This window comes from Hemitrygon akajei, chromosome 4 (genome assembly GCF_048418815.1).
Source record: "Hemitrygon akajei chromosome 4, sHemAka1.3, whole genome shotgun sequence".
NCBI lineage: Eukaryota > Metazoa > Chordata > Chondrichthyes > Myliobatiformes > Dasyatidae > Hemitrygon > Hemitrygon akajei.
In genome coordinates, this window is record NC_133127.1 from 128,285,765 (window position 1) to 128,309,274 (window position 23,510).

At 42.4% G+C, this 23,510-nt stretch overlaps 1 protein-coding gene across 4 annotated transcripts in view; it reads left to right on the plus strand.

Annotated features, from left to right (window-relative positions):
- LOC140726641 (short transient receptor potential channel 6-like) overlaps positions 1–23,510 on the plus strand; it is a 138,272-nt gene that overhangs the window by 43,524 nt on the left and 71,238 nt on the right. For all 4 annotated transcript variants that reach the window (XM_073043273.1, XM_073043274.1, XM_073043272.1 and 1 more), the window contains exon 2: positions 14,415–15,177. In XM_073043273.1, the coding sequence (XP_072899374.1) occupies positions 14,415–15,177 (763 nt within the window). The remainder of the gene's footprint in view (positions 1–14,414; positions 15,178–23,510) is intronic.

Here is a 23,510-nt window from a genome sequence, read left to right on the forward strand (position 1 = left end):
CGGGGTGGCATTCGTTTCTAGAGGTATAGAATATAAGAGCGGGGGTGTGATGTTGAGGCTCTATAAGGCACTGATGAGACTACACTTGGAGTATTGTGTGCAGTTTGGGCTTCTTATTTTAGAAAGGATATACTGACATTGGAGAGGGTCCAGAGAGGATTCACAAGAATGATTCCAGGAATGAAAGGGTTACCATATGAGGAATGTCCAGCAGCTCTTGGGCTGTATTCCCTGGAGTGTCCAGGAGAATGAGGAATCTCATGGAAACATTCCAAATGTTAAAAGATCTGAACGGATTAGATATGTCAAAGTTATTTCCCATGGTAGGACAAGAGGGCACAACTTCAGGATTGAAGGACATCCATTTAGAACAGGGGAACAGAGAAATTACTTTAGTCAGTGGGTATAAATCTGTGGAATTTGTTGCCAGGATCGGCTGTGGAGGCCAAGTCATTGGGTGCATTTAAGGCAGAGATTCTTGATTAGCCAGGGCATCGAAGGGTGTGGGGACGATTGGAAGAATTGGATCAGTCCGTGATTGAATGGCGGAGCAGATTTGATGGGCCGAATGGCCTACTTCTGCTCCTATGTCTTATGGTCATGGTCTTATGGACATATGGGAGTCCCAACCTCAAGGTTAGATAGTCCTTTGACAGCCTCCACTCTTGGTGGGAGAGCAGTTGAGCCAGGAACGGTGTGTCCTGTTTCAGAGTCCCTTTGCTTCTGGATAGGGATCATTCTGAAATGCTTTGATTTTACCTTATCCATCCCCCTGGGATCCCTCTTATCCATGGTTGTTGCAGCATGGTCCCATTATACACTGATCTAATGGCAGTATCCTGGGCTGGACTTTCAGCTGTCATAAGGTCTGTCTCTCAGAAGTTTTATGTGTTCCCCTTGTCTGCCACCCATATTTCCATGCCTGCCTCTGACATTCCTGAATTTGAAACCCTTGATGGTCTCAAACAAGTTCCCTCCCAATTTATCCCGACCTCCTTGAGGGTTTTAGTAAACAGATGGCACCCACACTAATGTACCATCAGTGCTATGATAGTGCTATTGGGTCATTGCCGGGGACTTGTCTACCACAAGGAAGATTCTTTTCCCTGTCAGGACCCGAAAGACTGGCCACGTACAAGTATATTCAACAGTCACTTGCCTCAGGGTTAATCAGACCCTCCACTTCTCTGGTGGGAGCAGGGTTCTTTTATTGTAACCAAAAAGGATGGGGGACCTTAGATTACAGAGATTTAAAACAAAATAACAGTTAAGAATCACTACCCCTTGCCCCTACTTAACAGAGCACTTGAATTGTTGCAAGGGATAACTATTTTCATAAAACTTGTCCTGAGGAGAGCTTATCACTTAATTCATACCCGTGAAGGGGACAAGTAGATGAGCATTTAATGCCCCAACAGGTCATTATGACTACTTAGTGATGCCCTTTGGGTTGGTCTATGCTCCAGTTGCCTTTCAGACATTTATTAATGATGTTCTGAGGGAAATATTGAATCAATTTGCATTTGTGTATCTTGCAGACACTGATTGTTTTTTGAGCTCCTGTGATGAAAATGTAACACATGTAAGGCAGGTTCTTCAGAGCCTGTTAAAGAATCATCTGTTTGTGAAATTGGAGAAGAGTGAGTTCCCTGTCCACAAAGTTTTTTTTGGGGGGTGGGGGGAATTTTCCATCTCCCAATGAAATCTTGTGGACCCTGAAGAAACCCATGTGGTGCAAGACTTGTCTCCTCCTCCTTTTCATCAAATTCAATGGTTTTTGGGGTTCACAAACTTTAGTTCAATAGTGGTCCTCTGACTAATCTGACAAAAAAGACATTGAGATCTTTCCATTGGTCCCTGGAACTGAGACAGCTTTCAATGAGCTCAAGACCATTGTGTCACTGCCTGAATTCTGTGTCCACATGATCCCAAGCTACCTTCATCGTTGAGGTAGATGTCTCTGAAATTGAACTGCATGCAGGGAGCAGAAAATGTATCCCAGTGTCTATTTTAAGATGTCTATCACCAGCTGAGGTGAATTATGACATCGGGAATAGAGAGCTCCCGGCGGTGAACTTGGCACTAGAGGAGTAGTAGTGCTGGCTTGAGGGAGCTGGGCACCCGTTAATCATCTGGACAGACCATCAGGCTCTGAACAAAAGGGAATAGCTATTCTCATTTAAGCACTGTTATATTGTTATTTCATGCTGTTTATTTATTGCTAATTATTTATATCTGCATTTGCACAGTTTACAGTTCTTGACTTTTACAGTTCTATAGATTGGCAATGTATCTCAGCAGAAGGAATCTCAGGATAGTATCCGTTGACACGTAGGTACTCGGATAATAAATTTACTTCGAATTGTTTGGACAGACCATAAAAACTTGATTAGCCTGCTGTTCTTTAATCATTTTAATTTTATTATAACATATTGTCCTGGGTCTAATGATCAGATAACTGATGCTTTATAGAGACATTTTTAGCCCTGGATATGGTGGAGTGGTTGGAGCCCATTATATTGGGAGAAAGGATAGTGCACCTGTGACATTTCCAAGATAGCAGGTCACCCCAGTACCTTGTGGATTCTGGAGTGCATTAAAAGAAGATGCTGGTAGTTTGTGCAGGCTTGTGACATCTGTGCTCATTACAAAAATCCTAATTCCCCTCCTCAAGGCCGCCATCAACCTCTGCCCATTCCTTCTCGCCCCTGGTCACTCCTTTCTCCAGATTTTATTACCGGTCTGTCCCCATTACATTACCACTACTTTAGTCGTGGTTGATAGGTTTTCCAAGGCTTGCTGTTTCATGCCTCTAATCAGCCTAAGGGACCGATAAATTCTCACCCACCATGTTTTCCGTGTGCCTGGTTTTCCCACTGAAATTGTTTTGGATAGAGGTCCCCAATTCGTCTCCAAATTCTGGCGAGCATTTTGCAAGTTGATTTGGGCTACCTCTAGTCTTTCCTCATGGTTCCATCCTCAGACTAATGGACAGACTGAGAGGAGGAACCAGGACCTGGAGCAAACCCTTGCTGCCTAGCATCCGGTAATCCATCCTCCTGGAGTGACCATTGAGTTCTCACAAAATCATTTTAACATTCATCATTGGGTATGACTCCATGTGAATGTCAATTTTGGTTTCGACTTCCTCTCCTCCCTGATCAAGAGGCAGAGGTTGGTGTCCCTTCAGCTGAACAATTTGTTCAGAGGGGCAAGCAAAGGTGGGTCAATGCCAAAGAGACTCTGGAAGAGAGTTTGTCCTGTCAACAGGTCAAGGCCAACAGAAGGAGGTGGCTGGGTTCCTCTTTTTATATTGGTCAATGGGTCTGGCTTTCAACTGAAGATCTTCCGCTCAAACTGGAATAGCCTTTCACTCTATCTGTCATTTTAAAATTATTTGGAAAATTAACCTGGTAATATACAAGTTGCAACATCTTTGTTCAAAGGGAATTCATCCCACCCTTCATGTATCCAAATTGAAACCTTTACTTTGTAGCCCCTTGGCCCTGATTCCCAAGCCACCACCCCTGCCAAGGATCATAAACGGTGAAACTGTCTTTACAGTCTGCGGATTGCTTAATATGTGGAAATTAAGGACACAACTACAATACTTGGTAGACTGGGAGGGATATGATCAGGAGGACAGGAACAGTGTTGGATTCCTCCCAGGGATGTTTTGGATCCTGACGTTATTTCAGAATTCCATCATTTACATCTAGATAATCCTGGGTCATCAGGTGCCAGCCATAGTGGGAAGGGATCTGTCACTTCCATGGTTGTTGGCAGAGGATTCTGAGGTCTCTTGAGTGTTTTCTCTTTTTTTTGGGTATTCTCTGAATTTTATTAATTATCATTATCTGTATTGTTGCACTTCAGGTTTTGTGTTGTAATTATTAGGGCTTCTCCAGTTTACATTTAAGTTGCAATTATCCTTGATTACTTTGAATTAATTCTCTGAGACTTTGCAGGTGCCCAGTCAAGTATCCTTGGACTTCTGTCTCTGATTGGAATAGTCATTTGTTAATATAATTAGTGTGATGTTTATCAGCTGGGTACACATTCTTTTGTACCCTGGAGTGTATTTAAAGGGGCAGTGCTAACCCCTCATCTGCTCTGTTGTTCTGATGCTTGCTTAGTGAAGTTCTGGCTGAGTTATTCTAGACCTTGTAAGTTCTACTGGTTTGGTGAACGACATATACCTGTCTGGACACGCCCCCCCCCCCCCCCCCCCCGCTGACTGCTCCTGTGGCTCCTCCCACGGACCCCGGTATAAAGGTGATTGGAGACACAGCCCCGGCCTCAGTCTCCAGGATGCAGTGTGGTGGTCAATTGCTGCTTGTTCTTTCTTCCAGCCAATAAAAGCCGATATCTCGTCTCACGTCTCCGAGAGTTATTGATGGTGCATCAACTGGTCTGCTTTGTCTTTTTTGTTAATAAAACTCCTAGTTTTGTTTAACCCTTCTAAGTCTGTGATCCTGTGCTTGGGTGTGAAGATGCAGCGTGACAGTGTATAACGTGTGAATGCTCAATAGCCACCTTCATTCCTGAAGCTGTATCTCCCTCATCCTGATCAGTTCAAAAAATCCCTGATTGTAAATGAGGACTGAGAAGAATCAGGTCATTTCAAACAAGGTTTGATTGTGAAAATCCAGCATCGTTTGAAGCATGTCACTGGAAAGCTTTGCTCTGTATCGAAATCTCATTTCTTCCTTGTATGAAGTAGCTATGAGAGCCTTTCAAGATTGGACAAATGCTGGAGAAAATGGAGGTAATTAAGATTTTACGTGAAACAAGGCTGAGGAGAATCAGCATTGGCGTCAAAAGAAATAGAAAATGGGTCAGATGTAAAGCCAGCTGCTAGTTCTCTAACCTAGTTTACAATATTGCATGAAGCCAGACTTCTGTCAGTGAGCTCTAATCAGAAATATTAATTTGTTGAAATTATTTTGAAGAACTGATAAAATTGAGCAATCGTGACTCAGCACCATACAAATGAATTGAACACTTGAAGTGATTATTCAGTACTAAATGTTTGACCGTGGGCTCTAGAGCCATCATCAACTGACCAACAAATCACAGGGACAGTAGTTTATTCGAACTAACTTGGTGAATTACAGTTACACACTCTTGGCTCACTACCCTTTAGTAACCCTACTCAAATTCCTTTCTGGATTCCTTTAAAGTAACCAGAGTCAATTAATAATCTCTTGATGCAGAACATCTGCAGAACATTTGCCTTAATTACTGCAACTAAAACATGAAAATAATCTAATACCTTCCAGTTCTTGGAGCCTCAAACAGTCCTTCCAGGTGAGGTGACGCTTCACCTGTGAGTCTGTTGGGGTGATTACCTCAAACAGTCCTTCCAGGTGAGGTGACGCTTCACCTGCGAGTCTGTTGGGGTGATTACCTCAAACAGTCCTTCCAGGTGAGGTGACGCTTCACCTGCGAGTCTGTTGGGGTGATTACCTCAAACAGTCCTTCCAGGTGAGGTGACGCTTCACCTGCGAGTCTGTTGGGGTGATTACCTCAAACAGTCCTTCCAGGTGAGGTGACGCTTCACCTGCGAGTCTGTTGGGGTGATTACCTCAAACAGTCCTTCCAGGTGAGGTGACGCTTCACCTGCGAGTCTGTTGGGGTGATTACCTCAAACAGTCCTTCCAGGTGAGGTGACGCTTCACCTGCGAGTCTGTTGGGGTGATTACCTCAAACAGTCCTTCCAGGTGAGGTGACGCTTCACCTGCGAGTCTGTTGGGGTGATTACCTCAAACAGTCCTTCCAGGTGAGGTGACGCTTCACCTGCGAGTCTGTTGGGGTGATTACCTCAAACAGTCCTTCCAGGTGAGACGGCACTTTGTCTGCAAGTCTGTTGGGATCATCTATTGTATCTGGTGCTCCTCGTGTGGCCTGTATATCAGTGAGACCCGATGTAGATTGGGAGAAAGCTTCGCCGAGCACCTACGCTCCATCCACCAGAGAAAGCGGGATCTCCCGGTAGCTTTCCATTCTGCTTCCCATTCCAACATGTCAGTCCATGGCCTCCTGTACTGCTGTGATGAGGCCACACTCAGGTTGGAGGAGCAACACCTTATATTCCGTCTGGTAGCCTCCAACATGATGGCATGAACTTCTCGATTTCTCTAATTTCCAGTAATTGCTCCCCTCCCCCTTCACCATTCCCCATTCCAGTTTCCCCCTCTCAGCTTATCACTTCCCTCTGGTGCTTCTCTTTCTTCCAGTTTTCTATCCTCTCCTATCAAATTTCCTCTTTCCCCAGCCCTCTATCTCGTTCACCAATCTATTTCCCAGCTCTTTATTTTCACCCTCCTCCCCTTCTGGTTTCATCTGTCACCTTGTCTTTCTTCCTTTCCTCCCTCCATCTTATTCTGACTCCTCCTCTTTCTTTCCAGTCCTGAAGAAGGGTCTTATCCTGAAATATGGACTGTTTATACCTTTCCATAGATACTGCCTGACCTGCTGAGTTCCTCCTGCATTTTGTATGTAATATATTAGACTATTATTCTAAAACAATTTGTGTGGTTTTCTGAATTACTGTAATATAAAATGATTAACTAAAAATTGGAATAAGCTATCCTCCATTTGTACATTTGATGTTTTCAAGGATATACGTGATTATGACATTTGATGATACGTGCTTTCAGTTAACGTCGAAGTCAGAATTGCACGTGAGTAGGAGGTGAGCTTGCAGATAATGATGCTCTCATGTGCCTCCCTCACTTCTCTTTTAAGGTGGCAGAGTTTGCTTGAAATTACCATACTGCATCTTGTTATCGCAGAGCAGTAGTGAAGCAGGGAGTGAATGTTTACCGCTTTGTACTGGATGGTCTCGGATTTGATTGTTGCCAGAATAACACTTGTCTGGGATTAGAAAATTGGAAGATGGTAGTCAGGCCTTCGGGCATCAGGATGTGTACCACAAGGGACCACCTTTCTCACCAGCTCCTTCAGTTGGGATGTATTCAGTACCATGCATCTACTTGGCACTTAGAAAAACTTGGATACGTTTCAGGTCAAGTTGTGCTTAGTCATGGATTATTTTGTTATTGGAAGGCTTTCACGTAAAATTAAATCTAATGCAAGCACTATTGAGATTGTAATTAAGCACCCGAAAGTCATTAAGAGTGGATATTACTACAAAAGAGACCTTGGCATGCCAACAACCTCACTCATCTTCATTTGTGCTGGAAATAAGTGCCACACTTGATCCAACTTGATGTCAAGGGTATTTTCACCTGTGTAATCCAGCATTTTTATCCATGATTGGCAAGGAGATCTGGTACTGAATGCGCATTCATGATGATGTGGTCCTTCACTTTCCTGATGGTTGACATTACAGTCACAGGGCATCAAATGGCCAGATCAGATTTGTCTTGCCTTTTGTGGACAGGTGACAGAACTTGGTCTGGGCAAACCTCCAAGATGTTAGATGGATTCCAGGAATGCTGTTGAGTTGGAAGCGTATGATTAGAGAGAGCCAGAGCTCTCTGTAGTTCTGCAGCACAAGTTCTCAATGCCCTGACAGGGACATCGTTGAGTCCATGGCCTGTGTTGCATCCAGTGTGGTCAGCTGCTTCTCCATTTGTGACATAAATCCAAGTGGCTGGAATCTGGTGATGGTGAGGAAGGGGGAAGTTCAAGCAACTTGCCCTATTGGCACGTGCTGTGATGCTGAGCTTCACCATTGTGATCACAGAGACAATCATAGAAACTGATGGCCAACTCTGACTGTTTATTCCTTTCCATAGATGCTGCCTGACCTGCTGTGTGCCTCCAGAATTTTGTATGTGTTACTCTGGATTTCCAGCATCTGCACAATTTCTTGTGTTAATCATAGAACCTTTTCTTTCCATTACCTGTTTAATTGGCCTAAAAAAAACCTTTCAATTCACTATTGCAGGATTGCAAGAGATTTGATTTGATGTGTTGATTGCTAGGTTACATATTTCTGTTTATAGCGCACACCTTTCTCCATTCAGCAGTCACTAGACAGGAATATCAGTTTTTAAAAAAACACTTTTTGTTTCTTTTTTGCACAAACCCTGTTTGACAGCTTATTTTGAATGTACTTGTATTCTTAAAGAATTCTTAAAATCGTAAGATATAGGAGCAGAATTGGGTCATGTGGCCTGCTCTGCCTCTTCATCGCTATCCATTTCCCTCCTGGCTCCAATCTCCCCAAATCCCTTCATACCCTGAGTAATCAATAATCCATCAACCTCTGCCTTAAATATACAGAAATGACTCAGCCTCCACAGCCGCCCCGGCAACAAATTCCACAAATACACCACTCTAGCTAAAGAAATTCCTCCTCGTTTCCATTCTAAATGGATGTCCCTCTATTCTGAGGCTGCGAACTCTGGTCTTGGACTCTCCCAGCAGAGGAAACATCCTCTCAAAATCTACTTAGTCGAAGCCTTTCAACATTCGATAGGGTTTATTAAGATCCCCCACCCCCACATTCCTCTGAATTCCAGTGAGTACAGGCCCAGAGCTATCCAACACTCCTCACATGATAAGCCTTTCAATTCCAGTGTCATTCTCATGAACCTCCTTTGGACCCTCTCCAATGTAAGCACATCTTTTCTTAGATAAGGAGCCCAAAACTGTTCACAATATGTCAAGTGAGTCCTCACCAGTGCCTTATAAAGGCTCATCATTACATTCTTGTTTTTGTATTCTAATCCTCTTGAAATGAATCCTAGATTTGCATTTGCCTTCCTCACCACTGACTCAATCTGCAAATTAACCTTTAGGGAATTCTGCATGAGGACTTCAGAATCCATTTGCATCTCAAATTTTTGAATTTTCTCTCCATTTTGAAAATGGTCAATCTGTTCATTTCTTCTAAGTGCATGACATACACTTCCTGACACTGCATTCCATCTGCCACTTCTTTGCCCACTCTCCTCATCTGTCTAAGCCCTTCTGTGGCCTGTCTGCTTCCTCAACATTACCCGCCCCTCAACTTATCTTTGCATTGTCCACGAACTTGGCCAGAAAGCCACCTTCATCCAAGTCATGGACCTATTGTGTGGAAAGAAGTGGTCCCAACATAGACCCCTGTGGAACACCACTAGTCACTGATAGCTAATCCAAAAACACTTTCTTTATTCCCACTCTTTGCCTCCTGCCAATGAGACAAAGCTCTTTCCATGCTAGTATCTTTCCTGTAATACCATGGGCTCTTAACTTGCTAGGCAGACTCTTGTGTGACACTGTCAAAGGCCTTTTGGAAAATCCCAGCACACAACATCCACCAATTCTCCTTTATCTTCCCTTGTTATTTCTTCAAAGAATTCCAACAGATTTGTCAGGCAAGATTTTCCTTAAGGAAATCATGCTGACTTTGGCCCCTGTGCCTCCATGCAATCTGAAACCACATCCTTAACAATCAACTCCAACATCTTCCCAGCCACTGAGGTCAGACTAATTGGCCTGTAATTTCCTTTCTTCTGCCTCTCTCCCTTGAAGAGTGGAGTGACATTTACAATTTTCCAGTCCTCCAGAAGAATGCCAGAATCCATTGGTTCTTGAAAGGAATTTACTAATGCTTCAGTGCTCTGCAGTCTGAGGATTCCAGAAGGCCGAGGCAGAGTGGGGGTCGATACGCCTCTTCCACTGTTCCATTTTAGTGTTGTTTTTCTTTTTGCAGGGAGGTAGGATTTGAGGATGATCATGTTGCCTTTCTTTCTTGGTTGCATGGCTTCCCAGAGAATTGAAGAATTTCAGAGTTGTATACTTTGATAATAAATGAACCTTTGAATCTCATCTGCCATGATTTTCAGAACCCCGGCTTGTCCAGATGACTTGTCTAACTTCAGACCTTTCAGCTTCTCAAGCACTTCTCCCCAGTAATGGTAACCTCACTCACTTCTGCCCTCTGACACTCTTGAACCTCCAGCATATTGCTAGTGTCTTCCACAGTGAAGATCAATGCAAAATGCTTATTCAGCTTGCCTACCATTTCTTTGTCCATTACTACCTCTCCAGCTTAATTTTCCAGTGGTCCAATATCTAATTTCAGCTCTTTTACTCTCTCTGCTATGATATTATTGGCAAGCTTGCCTTCATATTCCATCTTTTCCTTCTTTATGACTTTTTAGTTGCCATCTGTTGAAGTGTGTGTATATGTGTATGTATGTGTGTGTGTATATATCTAGGTAATGAGACCTTCTTCATAAATAGCTTATAAAGTGACAGGAGTCCATTATTGCATCCTCTTACAAAGTAATTACATTGATATGACATTGAGTTAAGATAAATCTAATATTAAAATGTCTGGAATATTCAAGAGGGCTGAAGCAGTACTTCCAGAAAGGCATATCAAGTGGTGACAGATATCAGCAGTCTCTAGTGTCCATTTTGCACTGGCCCTAGTGACCACATATTATCAACCTCTTGACTATCACCATTACTCACATTTTTTTTTTCCTCTGGTTCTTTCCAGACTAAGAGTTGAGATGTAGAAAGTCTCATAAATGTCCAGTACATAAATGCAAAAGGCAAGTAGTGGGTCACTTATTTACTATGCTGTCTTTTAAAGGTAGAGGAGATGGAGTATACTTTATAATTAACTCATCATGCACAAATGTGGTGGTTCTGTCTCAGTTCTGCTCACTTGAACTGAAACATCTAGCATTCAAGGGCCGTTCATTTCTCAGCCATCATCTTGATAATGGTGTACAGTCAATCTTAGATCCATGTCAAAAAGGCACAAGACAGACCAACAGGCATGAAACGGCACTCCCTGATGCTTTCCCCATAATCGAGGGGGGATTTTAACCAGGCCAGCTTGAAATGGTCTGTAAATAATTATCACCAATATATTACTTTTGGCTGCTCTGATTCCACCATACCGGGCCACTGTTAAAATGCCATCATGAATGCTTATCATGACATCCCACTTTAGAAAGTCTGATGATCCTTGGCTGTACTTCTACTCGGAGTCTGAAGACTGGAGAACCAGTAGAGAGGACCAAGAAGGTATGGACAAAGGAGGTGGACTTAACTTTGAGTCGGACTGGACAGTATTCAGGGATTCATCTTTGAAAATGCATGAATATGCCACAGTTGTCACTGACTTCATTAAAGCCTGAATGGATGAGTGTATGCCTATGAAAGTGTATCATACATACCTGAATCTAAGGCCATGGATGAACGTGATTTGTAGTCTACTGATGGCTAGATCTGTGGCATTTAATTCTGATGATCCAGGACTACAAGAAGGCCCGGTATGACTTACGAAGGGTTAACTCCGTAACAAAAGAACAATTTTGATTGAGGATAGAGATGATATCCGATGCACATCAACTCTGGGTAGGGTTTGCAGACTATTACTTCCTACAAAGTGAAACCTAACAACATGAATGGCAGCAATACTTCACTCCCAGATGAGGTTGACGTCTTTTAGGCTGGCTTTGAAAAGCAGAATAAAACAACGCAGTGAGGATCCCTGCAGCACTTGGTGATCTTGTGATCTCTGTTTTGGAGGCCGACATCAGGACGTCTTTCAAGAGGGTGAACCTCCGAAGGTAACAGGCCCCATTGGTGTACTTGGTAGGGCTCTGAAAGCCCATGGCAACCAACTAGTGGGGGTGTTCAAAGCCATTTTCAATCTCTCATTGCTACAGTTGGAAGTTCCCACCTGCTTCAAAAGGGCAGTAGTCATACCACTGCCCAAGGAGAGCAGGATGAGTACTCACATTGAAGGTGATGAAGTGCTTTAAGAGATTTGGTTACCACTAGAGTTAACTCCTGCCTAAGCAAGGACCTAGACCCACTGCAACTTCCCTATCACCACAATAGGTCTACAGTGGATGCAATCTCATTGGTACTTCATACAGTCTTGGATCACCTGGATAATTCTAATATTTATACCGGGCTGCTGTTTATTGACTCCAGCTCAGCGTTTAACACTATTGTTCAGCTGTGAGGTTCTGGCTTTGCAAGGATAGTGCTGTACCCGCCTTTATTTCCACATCTGCTTCTCGCAGGCAAGGCTTTTTCTTTGTACAGCTCCTGCTCCCCTGCTGAGTGCCCAATTACCACTGTCTTCTGATATTCCTGGTTTTACGTCTGATATGAACTTGGACCTCAGTGTCTCCATTGACTTGATACTGGGAGATCTTTCATATTTCTGTTAGTAGTGGACCTGACTTCTGTCGGTAAATGTTTCCTGTGCAAGTTGTGCTACTGGGATCATTGATTTATGAAACAATTTTGATGGTTCTGCTATGATGTACCAAAACCAGTCCTATCTGATGTACTCTACTGTTTCCAATATAGGTATGACATTTGTCTAGTCTCCAAGATGTACTCATAGAATTTGGTTCATTCAGCTCACCTTCAGTGAACAATGCCTTCTGGAATTCTATATCCAGTCGGCCCTCCTTATCCGCGGGTTCCGCATGCACGGATTCAACCAACCACGGATCGGGAAAACCCAGAAGTTCTCTCTCCAGCACTTGCTGTTTGAGCATGTACAGACTTTTTTTTTCTCGTCATTATTCCCTAAACAATACAGTATAACAATTATTTACATAACATTTACATTGTATTAGGTATTATAAGTAATCTAGAGATGATTTAAAGTGTACGGGAGGATGTGCGTGGGTTACCGTGGATTGGGAATCAACAAAAAAACGGAAGTTCTCTAAGTCAGAACAGGTACATCCGGTATTATTTAGCGTCAGTTAGTCAAACGTTTGTCTTAGTATATAGCATATATTTTACCTTTCTATGCATATACAACACTTAAGAAACATATGTATTTCAATAATTAAACTACTGCGTTGCTTAGTAATAATTGCAGTTTTCATTGGGGCAGGGCCTTTGCATGCTCCATTATTCTCACTTTATCCTTTAAAATTGTTCCAATCGTTGACCGACTGTAGCCTAACGCTTTTCCAATGACTGATGGTGTTTCACCTCTTTCCGATCGCTTTATTATTTCCACTTTATTTTCAATCGTGATCATTTTCTGTCAACGGAACAGCAACACTGCGGGCGGCGGGTCCCAAGCTCCGCCAGGTCCTAAAGTCCACTGACTTGAGCATCTGCGTTTTTTGATATCCGCTGGGGATCTCGGAACCAATCTTCCATGGATGAGGAGGGCCGACTGTAGTCACATCATGTATCAATAGCACGTGATTCATTTATTTTAATTGTACTGTCTCAAGGTTGATGATGAAAGGTTTGTAGACATTGTCTTTGTGGACTTGTCTGTGTGGATGGGTGGTCCAGAAGGTTAAGTTGTTTGGCATTCAGATGAAGTAGTAAATTGGATTCAGCATTGACTTAATTGCAGAAATCAGAATGGTAGTAGATGGATGATTCTTTGACTGGAGGGTTGTGACTAGTGGTGTGCCGCAGGAATTGGCACTTATCCGTTAATGTTTATAATTTAAATCATCAATATAGGTGATAATGTGATCCAGTTTAATCCTCCGATTTGCGGTTGGCACCAAAATCGTGGGTGTAGTGAACAGCAAGGAAGGTTATCAAAACTTGAAGGGTGATCAGGACCAGCTGGAAAATGGGAGATGGAGTTTAATGCAGGCAGGCGTGCAGTGTAAAGCTGTATAAGTGGTGAGAGGAGGTTATGGATTTTAGTAAATGAGTCTCGGTTAGCTGTTGCCTGTGTAGACATTGCCCCACATTAGAAGTCTGTTCTAAGCATGGTGTCCTGTAAGCTCGGGGTGAATGAGGTCTTGGAATTTTCAGTCCTTCTGTAACTCCTGCCAGATGGTCCCCTTGGCTGCCCGGTAACTCTTTGATGCCTAACATCCATTTCCTTGCAGTCCACCATGAAAGCAATTGGAACTCAAATTTGATAACAGAAAATGCTGACGCTACTCAGCAGGTCAGTCAGCCTCTGGGGAGAGAGAAAAATAGAGCTAATATTTCAGGTTAATGACCTCTCATCAGGATTGATTTATTGTACTTGCAGTTTATTAGTTTACAAAAGCCATTGGTGTAAGGACGTCTTAGACGTGAACAATACGTAGAGTAAACTAGTGAGACTACAGATAGCAGTGGGGCGGTTTGCAGCTTGAGTCTGGTTGACTGCTGAACTAGCATGACTTCCAGGAGAAATAGCAACAATTTGTTAGATCTTGAACAAAGGTACCAGGGCAGGCTGTGGAAAAGTCATTATTCGTATATAAGGGATTAAGGTCATATTAAAAATAAATATGATATTCCAAGTCGATATAATTCATAGCTAATATACTGAGTTGTAATAAATAGATGACAATTTTGATATTTGTTTTGTATTGATGGTATTTCAGTAAGAAATGTCCGTTTAGAGTTTGCATTTATTATTATTATTTGGCAATATTGAGTGAAATAGATCCTCCTTTTGCAAGTAATATTTTTCCATTTGTATTTAACAGCCATTTCATTGCGGAGTGGCCGCAGTATCAGACGCTGCAGAAAGGAAGAAGGCAAGCTTTCCGCGGGCCTGCCTACATGTTTAATGACAGGTGCACAAGCCTTACGCCTGAAGAAGAGAGGTTTCTCGATGCAGCTGAATATGGCAATGTCCCTGTGGTCAGAAGGATGCTGGAGGAATCCGAGACGCTCAACGTAAATTGTGTTGATTACATGGGCCAGAATGCATTGCAGTTGGCTGTAGCAAATGAACATTTGGAGATCATAGAACTCTTGTTGAAAGTTGACAATCTGTCTCGTGTTGGGGATGGTTTACTATTGGCCATCAGTAAGGGATATGTGCGAATAGTTGAGGCCATCTTGAATCATAAGTTATTTGCCACTAAGCATGCACTGACTTTGACCCCAGAGCAATATCAACCAGAATTCAATGATTTTTATGCCTATGATGAAGATGGTACCAGGTTTTCCCATGATGTCACTCCTATTATCCTGGCAGCGCACTGCCAAGATTATGAAATTGTTCACATCTTATTGAGGAGGGGAGCCCGTATTAACAGGCCACATGATTATTTTTGCAAATGCAAAGTCTGTACAGAGAATCAACTGAAGGACTCCTTCAGCCATTCAAGATCTCGAATAAATGCCTACAGAGGCTTAGCAAGTCCTGCCTACTTGTCCCTCTCCAGTGAGGATCCTGTGCTTACCGCTCTGGAGCTCAGTAATGAGCTCAGTGTATTGGCCAATATTGAGAAGGAATTTAAGGTAAGTGAAAGTTTAAAAAGAATACTCTACTATTGGCGTTAACTTGCTAATATGATGAACAGATAAACAAGGCTTTGGGCCTACTCCAGCATTTGGATTCAATTTTTGGTTCAATTGTTGATCACTTTAATTGTTTGCATGTTTTGTGTTTTTTTTTCCCTTTTGCGTATCAGGTGTTGATTTTTTATTTTTATTCTTTTTCTTCCTCTAATTGGGTTCTTTTGGGTTTCTTGCTTTGTGCCTACCAGTGAGCAAACAAATCTCAAGGTTGTATAATTTATACATTCTTTGATAATAAATATATTTTATATCTTTGAACTCTATAGTGGTCGGAAGACTCAACATTATAATCTATCTTAACCATGCATTCTGCAACTTAGGATCTGCTGGCCCAGACCATGATTGTCCTTGTTTGCTGATAGATAATTCACCTTTATGCTCACTGTTTTCAAAGAGAAAATCACACTTAAAATATAATCTTTGCCTGCAGCCTCTGTTTATTAAAATATAAAACTGAACCTACCTGGCATATTCAGCTACATTTGTCTTCATTCAAAACTTGCTTTTATTGGATCTTTGACCGGTCTACTCTCGTTGGATTGAAGAGAGAACCATGCAGCAGCAAGTATGAAAGGGCTCATCATGCAAGATATTAGCTATTAGGGCTTATAGGGACTTTAGGAGGAGCATGGTCTATGAACTGAGTTTCATCAAGATACAGTGCACTGAGATCTGTCATCTCCTATGATCCCAGATGTGACGAGCCTCAGGCCATTCCAGTTTGCAGCCAATGACTTCTGCCACAACTCTGTGTTTGCTGCTCACCACTGAATTAAGGAGGTCACCCAAACATCATACAAGAAGAAAGGGCTCGGTATCATTCTTCTGCAGTCTGGAAGAAGAGATTGACTGAACACAAAGATTTTCTAGTATTGCAGACTTCTGGGAAGTTAAGTACTTGCAAGTTGGACAGAGATGTGGAGTTTCAGTCTTGGCCCAGTCCTTTCAAGCAACCTCCTACTGGCGAAGTATGTCTGTTTCCTTGTGCAGTCACAATGGTCTCTCATGGACTTCTCTTCTCCTAAGAACCCAAGGTCTTTGTTAATGAATGTGGGTGCATTCTCTTTCCGCACCATCCCTTTGTCCCCTGCATCCTTCTCCCCCATTCTCTCAGTCAGCCATTCTCCAGAGAGCAACACTTCCTGCAGTTTGCAACAGCACTGTCTATGGTGGACATTTCCCTTTAAGGCTGACTCCCAAGGGGATATCTGCACTGGCAAATTACCAGTAGTGTGCAGTGAGCCAGGGAAACACTGCAATTTCACAGGAAAACCTGACAAAACAATCACACTGCCAATTTCAAAAACAAGTGATTGTGTTTTAACACTCCCGAATAAGAGCAGAAAAACATTTATACCTTTTGTGACTTCTTCACGGCTTATTTTCCCACGTGGTTTTGCATCAAGAACAGATTTGGATATGTTGCATTTCTATCTTTTAATCTGCCTTTGATGTAAATTGTCAACTGCTGAATGTTCCAGTTCCTGTTTGCCATTATATCAACAAAACATCCCATGGCATTTGTCAAACTTGATTTTTATCCCCTTCAAAACACTAAACTGATTCTTTCTCATACAAATTTCTAAAATTCAGATTCAGAATAACATTTATCAATTGTACATTGAAACATACAACAAAATGCTTCATTTGTTAACAACCGACATAACCGAAGCACGTGCAGGGGGCAGTCCACATTGTTACTGTAGCCTTTCTGATGGATTCCAATAACTAATGTCAGGCCAGCTGGTTTATTGCTCCCTCTTTTCTTTTTTTCTCTCAAGCTTTTTATCTGCTGCTTCTAAGATAGCATAGATTGGAGAAGGTAGTGATGGCAAGGATTGTACAGGATGGTGAGAACTGAGAGACTTCAGTGATCTGCTTTACTGCCTTGGAATATTAAATAAAGTTACAGTTCTAAACAACATTAGACAGTTTAATTTTGTATCTTCATCATTGTGTTGTATGATGTGTGCGATCATGATCTTCCATCTGTCTTTAAATTGCTTGCGGGGAAGATTACTTTCATACTGTTCTTGCCCTTTTCTCTATTTATGACCATGATTATTCTTGGCAATATTTCAACAGAAGTGGTCTCCATTGCTACCTTCTGGGCAGTGTCTTTACAAGAAGGATGACCCCATCCATTATCAATACTCTTCAGAGGTCGTCTGCCTGGTGTCAGTGGTCGCATGACCAGGACCTGTGATATGCACCAGCTGCTCATATGACCATCCATCACCTGCTTCCGTGGCTCCACGTGACCCTGATCTGGGGTGGGGGGGGGGGTGCGGTTTAAGCAGATGCTACACCTTGCCCAAGGGTGACCTGCAGGCTAGCAGAGGGAAAGAGCATCTCATACCTCCTTTGGTAAAGACTTATCTCCATCCTGCCACCCAATACTAACTTTGTATAGTATAGCAAAAAGGAGCTTATTTACGTAAGCTAGTGTTAACAATATAACTCTTGGGTTATATACATTAATACAACAAAAGATGAAAGTTGTAAAATACTTCTATGTAATTTGAGGAGGTGTTACAAAAATTTGACATATTGATGTTAAAGTGAGGGTTGGTGCTGAATGTTGGGGTATACCTTGTTATTGATTCTCCGGACTGAAATGTTTGGTATCAGCCAGTGTGTGAGGAATTTTTCAGCTTTGGTCCTTCAGAAGAATAATCGGTATTGTTTGTGACAGTAGAATTGCATTGGTGCTAGAATAAGTGCTTGCAGAGTCCGGGTGCTTCTTTTCTCTAGCCTCTTTACACCCAACAGATGAGCAAAAGGTATCTCTGCAGTACTTGTGTAATAGAACTATTTTTGCTTCCCATAGAAACCCTGACGTAGTTGCTTTGTTCTGCAGGCTTGGTTATAAATTCCTGTCACTGTTTGTCACACCCTTAATTTCCAGAATTTCTGTACATTATGATCCATACTGAACTAAACCAAACCTGTTCCTTTCTTCTAATGTTCCACCTCTGTCTCTGTTGTACCCGCACTCTCATTAGAGCAGACTTGATGGGCCAAATGGCCTAATTCTGCTCCTTAGTCTTAGTCGTATGGTCTCTCTCCATCATTAATTGATTTGTTTTGTAGCTACCTGACAATGGCAGATGTGCATTCATTGGCATAATGTACAAAAAGGGATGGTACTGGAAATCAGAAATGGAAAATGAATTTCATGAAACACTTGGCTGTGAATAGAGCAGGCCAGTTAATACTTCGATCCCATGTTCTTTGTCACCAGTTTTGTGTGGTGTACTTGAAGAGAGGTGGAACATTAATGTGTTTCTTTGTTCCTTGGACACTGGCATACTAAGTGCTGCTTTTTCTTTTTGGCCCTAGGAGATTGTTATGGTTGCTAAGCTGCTACAGAGAAGTAGGAGAAGAGACACACAAAGATCAATGAATGATGTCAGAATAGTTCATGGCATTCTTGTTATCTAAATCTGTGGTAGCCATGGTAGTATAGCAGTCACAGCTATTACAGCTTGGTGTGTCAGTTCAGTTCTGACATCTTTAAAGAGTTTGTATGACCTCCCAATGAATGTGTGTTTCCTCTGGGTGCTCCAGTTTCTTCCCACAGTCCAAAGAGGTACTGGTGATTAGATTAATTGGTCATTGTAAATTGTCTTGTGATTAGGCTAGGGTTAAATCGGTAGGTAGGTTCCTGGTGGCTTGGCTCAAAGGGCCAGAAGGGCCTATTCCAGGCTTTATCTCTGAATAAGTAGAATAAATTGGGAAGAGGATGAGAAGGATGAATTCAAAAGCAGTGGGAGAAATGTCAAAGAAGCAGTACTGAAGAAGGGTTTCAGCCCAAGACATTGACTGTTTGTTCATTTCAGTTGATGCTGCCTGACCTGTTGAGTGTCTCCAGCATTGTGTGTGTGTGTCGGTGTCATTGTAGCATCTTGCACCGTGCACGATGTTTATGGGGTCATGTCCTTGGGTGTGTGACTGGTGTTGGGACAATCACATTTGTGCTCAGTGAATCTCATTGAGAAGTCACTGGGCAAACATTCCAATAGACTTAAACTTGACCACTAATATGATTCAGCCTGCAGAAAAATAAATTCATTTTTCAAATAAAAATATCCAATTTCCAGCCATGTTCTTTTTTTAAAATTATGTTTTAAAAGATATTAGTAAACCTGAAGATTGGAAATCTTGGAATTTAACAAAGAGTGATCCAGAAATATAGAATCAGAATCGGGCTTATTATTCCAGGCATACATTGTGAAAATTGTGCTTATGTGACAACAGCACAGAGCAAGGCATGAACAGTACTGTAAGCTTAAATAGATAGATAAATGATGCAAGGTTGTGCTGATGGGTTTATTAAGAAGTTGTTCCTTAATCATTGAGTGTCAGTCTTCAGGCTCCTATAACCTCCTCCCTGATGGTAGTAATGAAAAGAGGGTGTGTCCCAGATGTTGAGGGTCTGCAATGATGGATACCACTTTCCTGGAGGATTGCATCTTCAAGATGTCCACTGTGGTGGAGAGGATTCTACCTGTGATGGAGTTGGCTCAATCTCTTTCATTCCTGCACGTTGGAGGCACCATACCAGATTGTGATGTAATCAGTCAGAATTATCTTCATTGTACATCGAAAGAAAATTTCAAGAGTCTTCAAACTCCTAAGGAAGTAGAGCTGCTGGTGTGATTTGTGATTGAGTCAATGTATTGGGTCTAGGAAATTTCTGCAGGAATTTGAAAATGCTCACCCTTTCCATCACTAACCCCTCGTGAGGACTGGTGTGTGTTCTCCCAATTTCCCTCTCCACAATCTGTTTCTTGGTCTGGTTAAAATTGAGTGCAAGGTTGTTGTTGCGATACCACTCAATTGGCTGATCTACCTCACTTCTGTAAATCACCTTGTCACCTTTGGAGACTCTGCCAACAACAGTGGTGTCACTGGTGAATTTATAATTAATGAATTGCGGCATCTGTTAGACTCACGAGACTATGGATCTGCGCCTGGAAAGTCTTGCTTTGTCCTCTGCAGTCTGCAGGCCTGGGCAAGGTTGTATGGAAGACTGGCAGTTGCCCATGCAGCGAGTCTCCCCTCTCCATGCCACTGATGTTGTCCAAGCCTGGTACCAGTGTCGTCACAGGAGTTGCTAGAACAAGGTTGAAGGCAATGTGGGACTGCCTTAGAGACTCCAGCTCCAGATTTGTCCTCAGGGTTTACTCCTGAAGCTTTTCCCATGAGTGGGTATGGCCGCAAGGCAGTGGAGGTTTGAAATCAGAGTTTTCCTTCTCTTAGATGGACTGCTTTCCCAGGCTGACGAGCTCCATCTACTCAAAGCTCTGGTTTTAAGGCGCTAGGACCTGCCTTTGCCCCTTTTCCTGTCAGTAGAAACAGTTCAGCCGGGCTTAGAGGCTAAACCACACGAGAAGGCCAGGAGTTGGACTTGGTTGTCAGAGGCTATTTGAGGTGCAGGCCGTGAGGAGCCCTTTTCGGTAGTGGGAGCTTGTCCCCACTACCACTCCTCGGCTTGACAACCCTGGAATTAATGAATAGGAAATAAATAAAAGAAAACAGAAATACTATTACAGCTTTTATTTTTATTTGTAATTAGGATACCAGAATCGGCAATACTGTCTTGATGTATAGCTGGGGTTTTGTGACAGTAGATCATATGTACCTCAGCTCTATGCCACTCACTTAACCTTGATCAAAATGGAAACGAGGAGAGTAGGGGTCCCAGAAAAGATCCCTGAGACACATCACTGGTCACTGACCTCCATGCAAATAACTCCTGTTTCATGTGAATTTAATGATAAAATATAAAAGTCAAAAAATTAAACAAAATTGAGAGTTTGCAGAATATAAGAAAAGTTTAAATAAGTACTACTTTTGTAATTGTTCAATTCCATTAATCACAATAAAATCATTTCTACTACATCAACAAAAACATCACCAGCACAAATGACTTTTCATTATTTTTTAAACTCTAATTTTATAATTTCCCTGCAGAAAACAACTTAACAAATGTGGAAATCTGTCCTTCAAGAGTAGCACCAAAGCTATCAGACTTTTGTAGTGACAGAATAATGCACAGAACATTGCAAACAAGCTGGCGCTGACAATAAATGGTGACATTTTGCAGATAGCTTACAAGACTTCTAGTCTTCTAAATAGTCTTCTAAACTATTATTCCGGCAGCCTGTAATTTTCCTTAATGTTCCTTTTGAACTGTCTAAAACTAGCAACTTTACGATATCCTGAAGAACTCGGTAGACCTAACTGACATGGAATTACAGGAAGTATATTGGAATGGGTGGAGCATTGGCTGATAGGCAGAAAGCAAAGAGTGGGAATACAGGGATCCTATTCTGGTTGGTTGCCGGTTACTAGTCGTGTTCCGCAGAGGTCGGTGTTGGGGCCTCTTCTTTTTTGCACTGTAAATCGATGATTTAGTTTATGGATTAAATGGTTTTGTGGCTAAGTTTGTGGATGACACCAAGATAGGTGGAGGAGCAGGAAGTGTTGAGGAAACGGAAAGGTTGCAGAGAGACTTGGTCAGTTTAGGAGAGTGGGCAAAGAAATGGCAGATGAGATACAATGTTGAGAAATGTACAGTTGTACATTTTGGAAGAAGAAACAATCGGGCATATTATTATTTAGATGGGGAGAAAATTCAAAAATTGGAAGTGCAAAGGGACTTGGGGGTCCTCGTGCAGGATACCTTAAAGGTTAACCACCAGGTTGGATCAGCAGTAAGGAAAGCAAATGCTATGTTGGCATTCATTTCAAGAGGAATAGTGTATAAGAGTAAGGAGGTGTTGATGAGGCTCTGTGGGGCACTGGTGAGACCCCATTTGGAATATTGTGTGCAGTTTTGGGCCCCCTATCTTAGAAAGGATGTGCTGATGTTGGAGAGAGTTCAGAGAAGATTCACTAGGATGATACCAGGAATGCAGGGACTAACATATGAGGAGCGTTTGTCAGCTCTTGGATTGTATTCATTAGAGTATAGAAGAATGAGAGGGGATCTCATAGAAACATTTCGAATGTTGAAAGGGTTGGACAGAGTAGATGTGGAAAGGCTGTTTCCCTTGGTGGGTGAGTCCAGAACAAGGGGTCCCAGGCTTAGAATTAGAGGGTACCCATTTAAAACAGAGATGAGGAGAAATTTTTTTTAGCCAGAGGGTCGTGGATTTATGGAATTCGTTGCCACATACAGCTGTGGAGGCCCAATCATTGAAGGTTTTTAAGGAGGAGATTGATAGGTATCTGATTAGTCAGGGTATCAAGGGATATGGGGAAAAATCCAGAAATTGGAACTAGATGGGAGAATAGTTTAGCTCATGGTGGAGTGGCGGAGCAGACTCGATGGGCCAAATGGCCTACTTCTGCTCCTTTGTCTTGTGATCTTGTGAATGCAGGTAGGCCACTCCTTTATGCAGATGAAAGTCCACCGTGGCTCAGAGGTCAGGAGGGAGGACTCCAAGCCAGTCTAAAATGGTGAGGCATAAAACTTCCTTTACCCAGTATTTGGTTAGCAAATGTACGTTCACCGGAGAACAAAATAGAGGCCCAAAGGGCAAGATTTCTGTATCTGAGGGAAATGAGGAATTGCTGCAGTCTCTGCTTCACGGAGACATGGCCCACCCCAAACTGGTTGGATATGGCTGTCTGACTAGAGGGCTTCTCAATCCACTAGATGGACTGGCCTGCAGATTTGAAGAGGGCAAAAGGTGAGCATCTGTATTTCATGATGGACTCTTTGTATATGTGCTGCTGAAGCGAGCACATGATGAACTCTTTGTGATGCTTGTTTGTGGTGGTCTTGACACACTCTTGTTCTCCCAACCTGGAACATCTGACGCTTAAGTGTCATTCTTTCTACTTACTAAAAGAGTTTTCCTCTGTGATCCTGACTGGTTTACGTTTTGCCAAAGTGCTCTATCCTCAACGCCTGATGTATTGAGTGCTGTGACTAGGAAACAAGAAACAGCCTACCCTGACACCTTTCAAATCAATGGTGGGGACTTCATCAAGCTTGCTTGAAGAAATCTCTGCCCAGTTATTATCAGCATATCACCTGCACCACCAGGGATCCCAACACTTGACCACTACTACACTACCACAAAAAATACCTACCATTCCATCCCTCCGCTGCATTTCAGGAAATCTGATTATCTAGCTGTTCTATTTACATACAGGAGAATGAATCCATGGAAAACATCTGGCCCAGTTGGGTACCAGGCCAAGTATTGAAGACTTGCTCTGATCAACTGGCTGCATTGTTTACTGATATTGTTAAC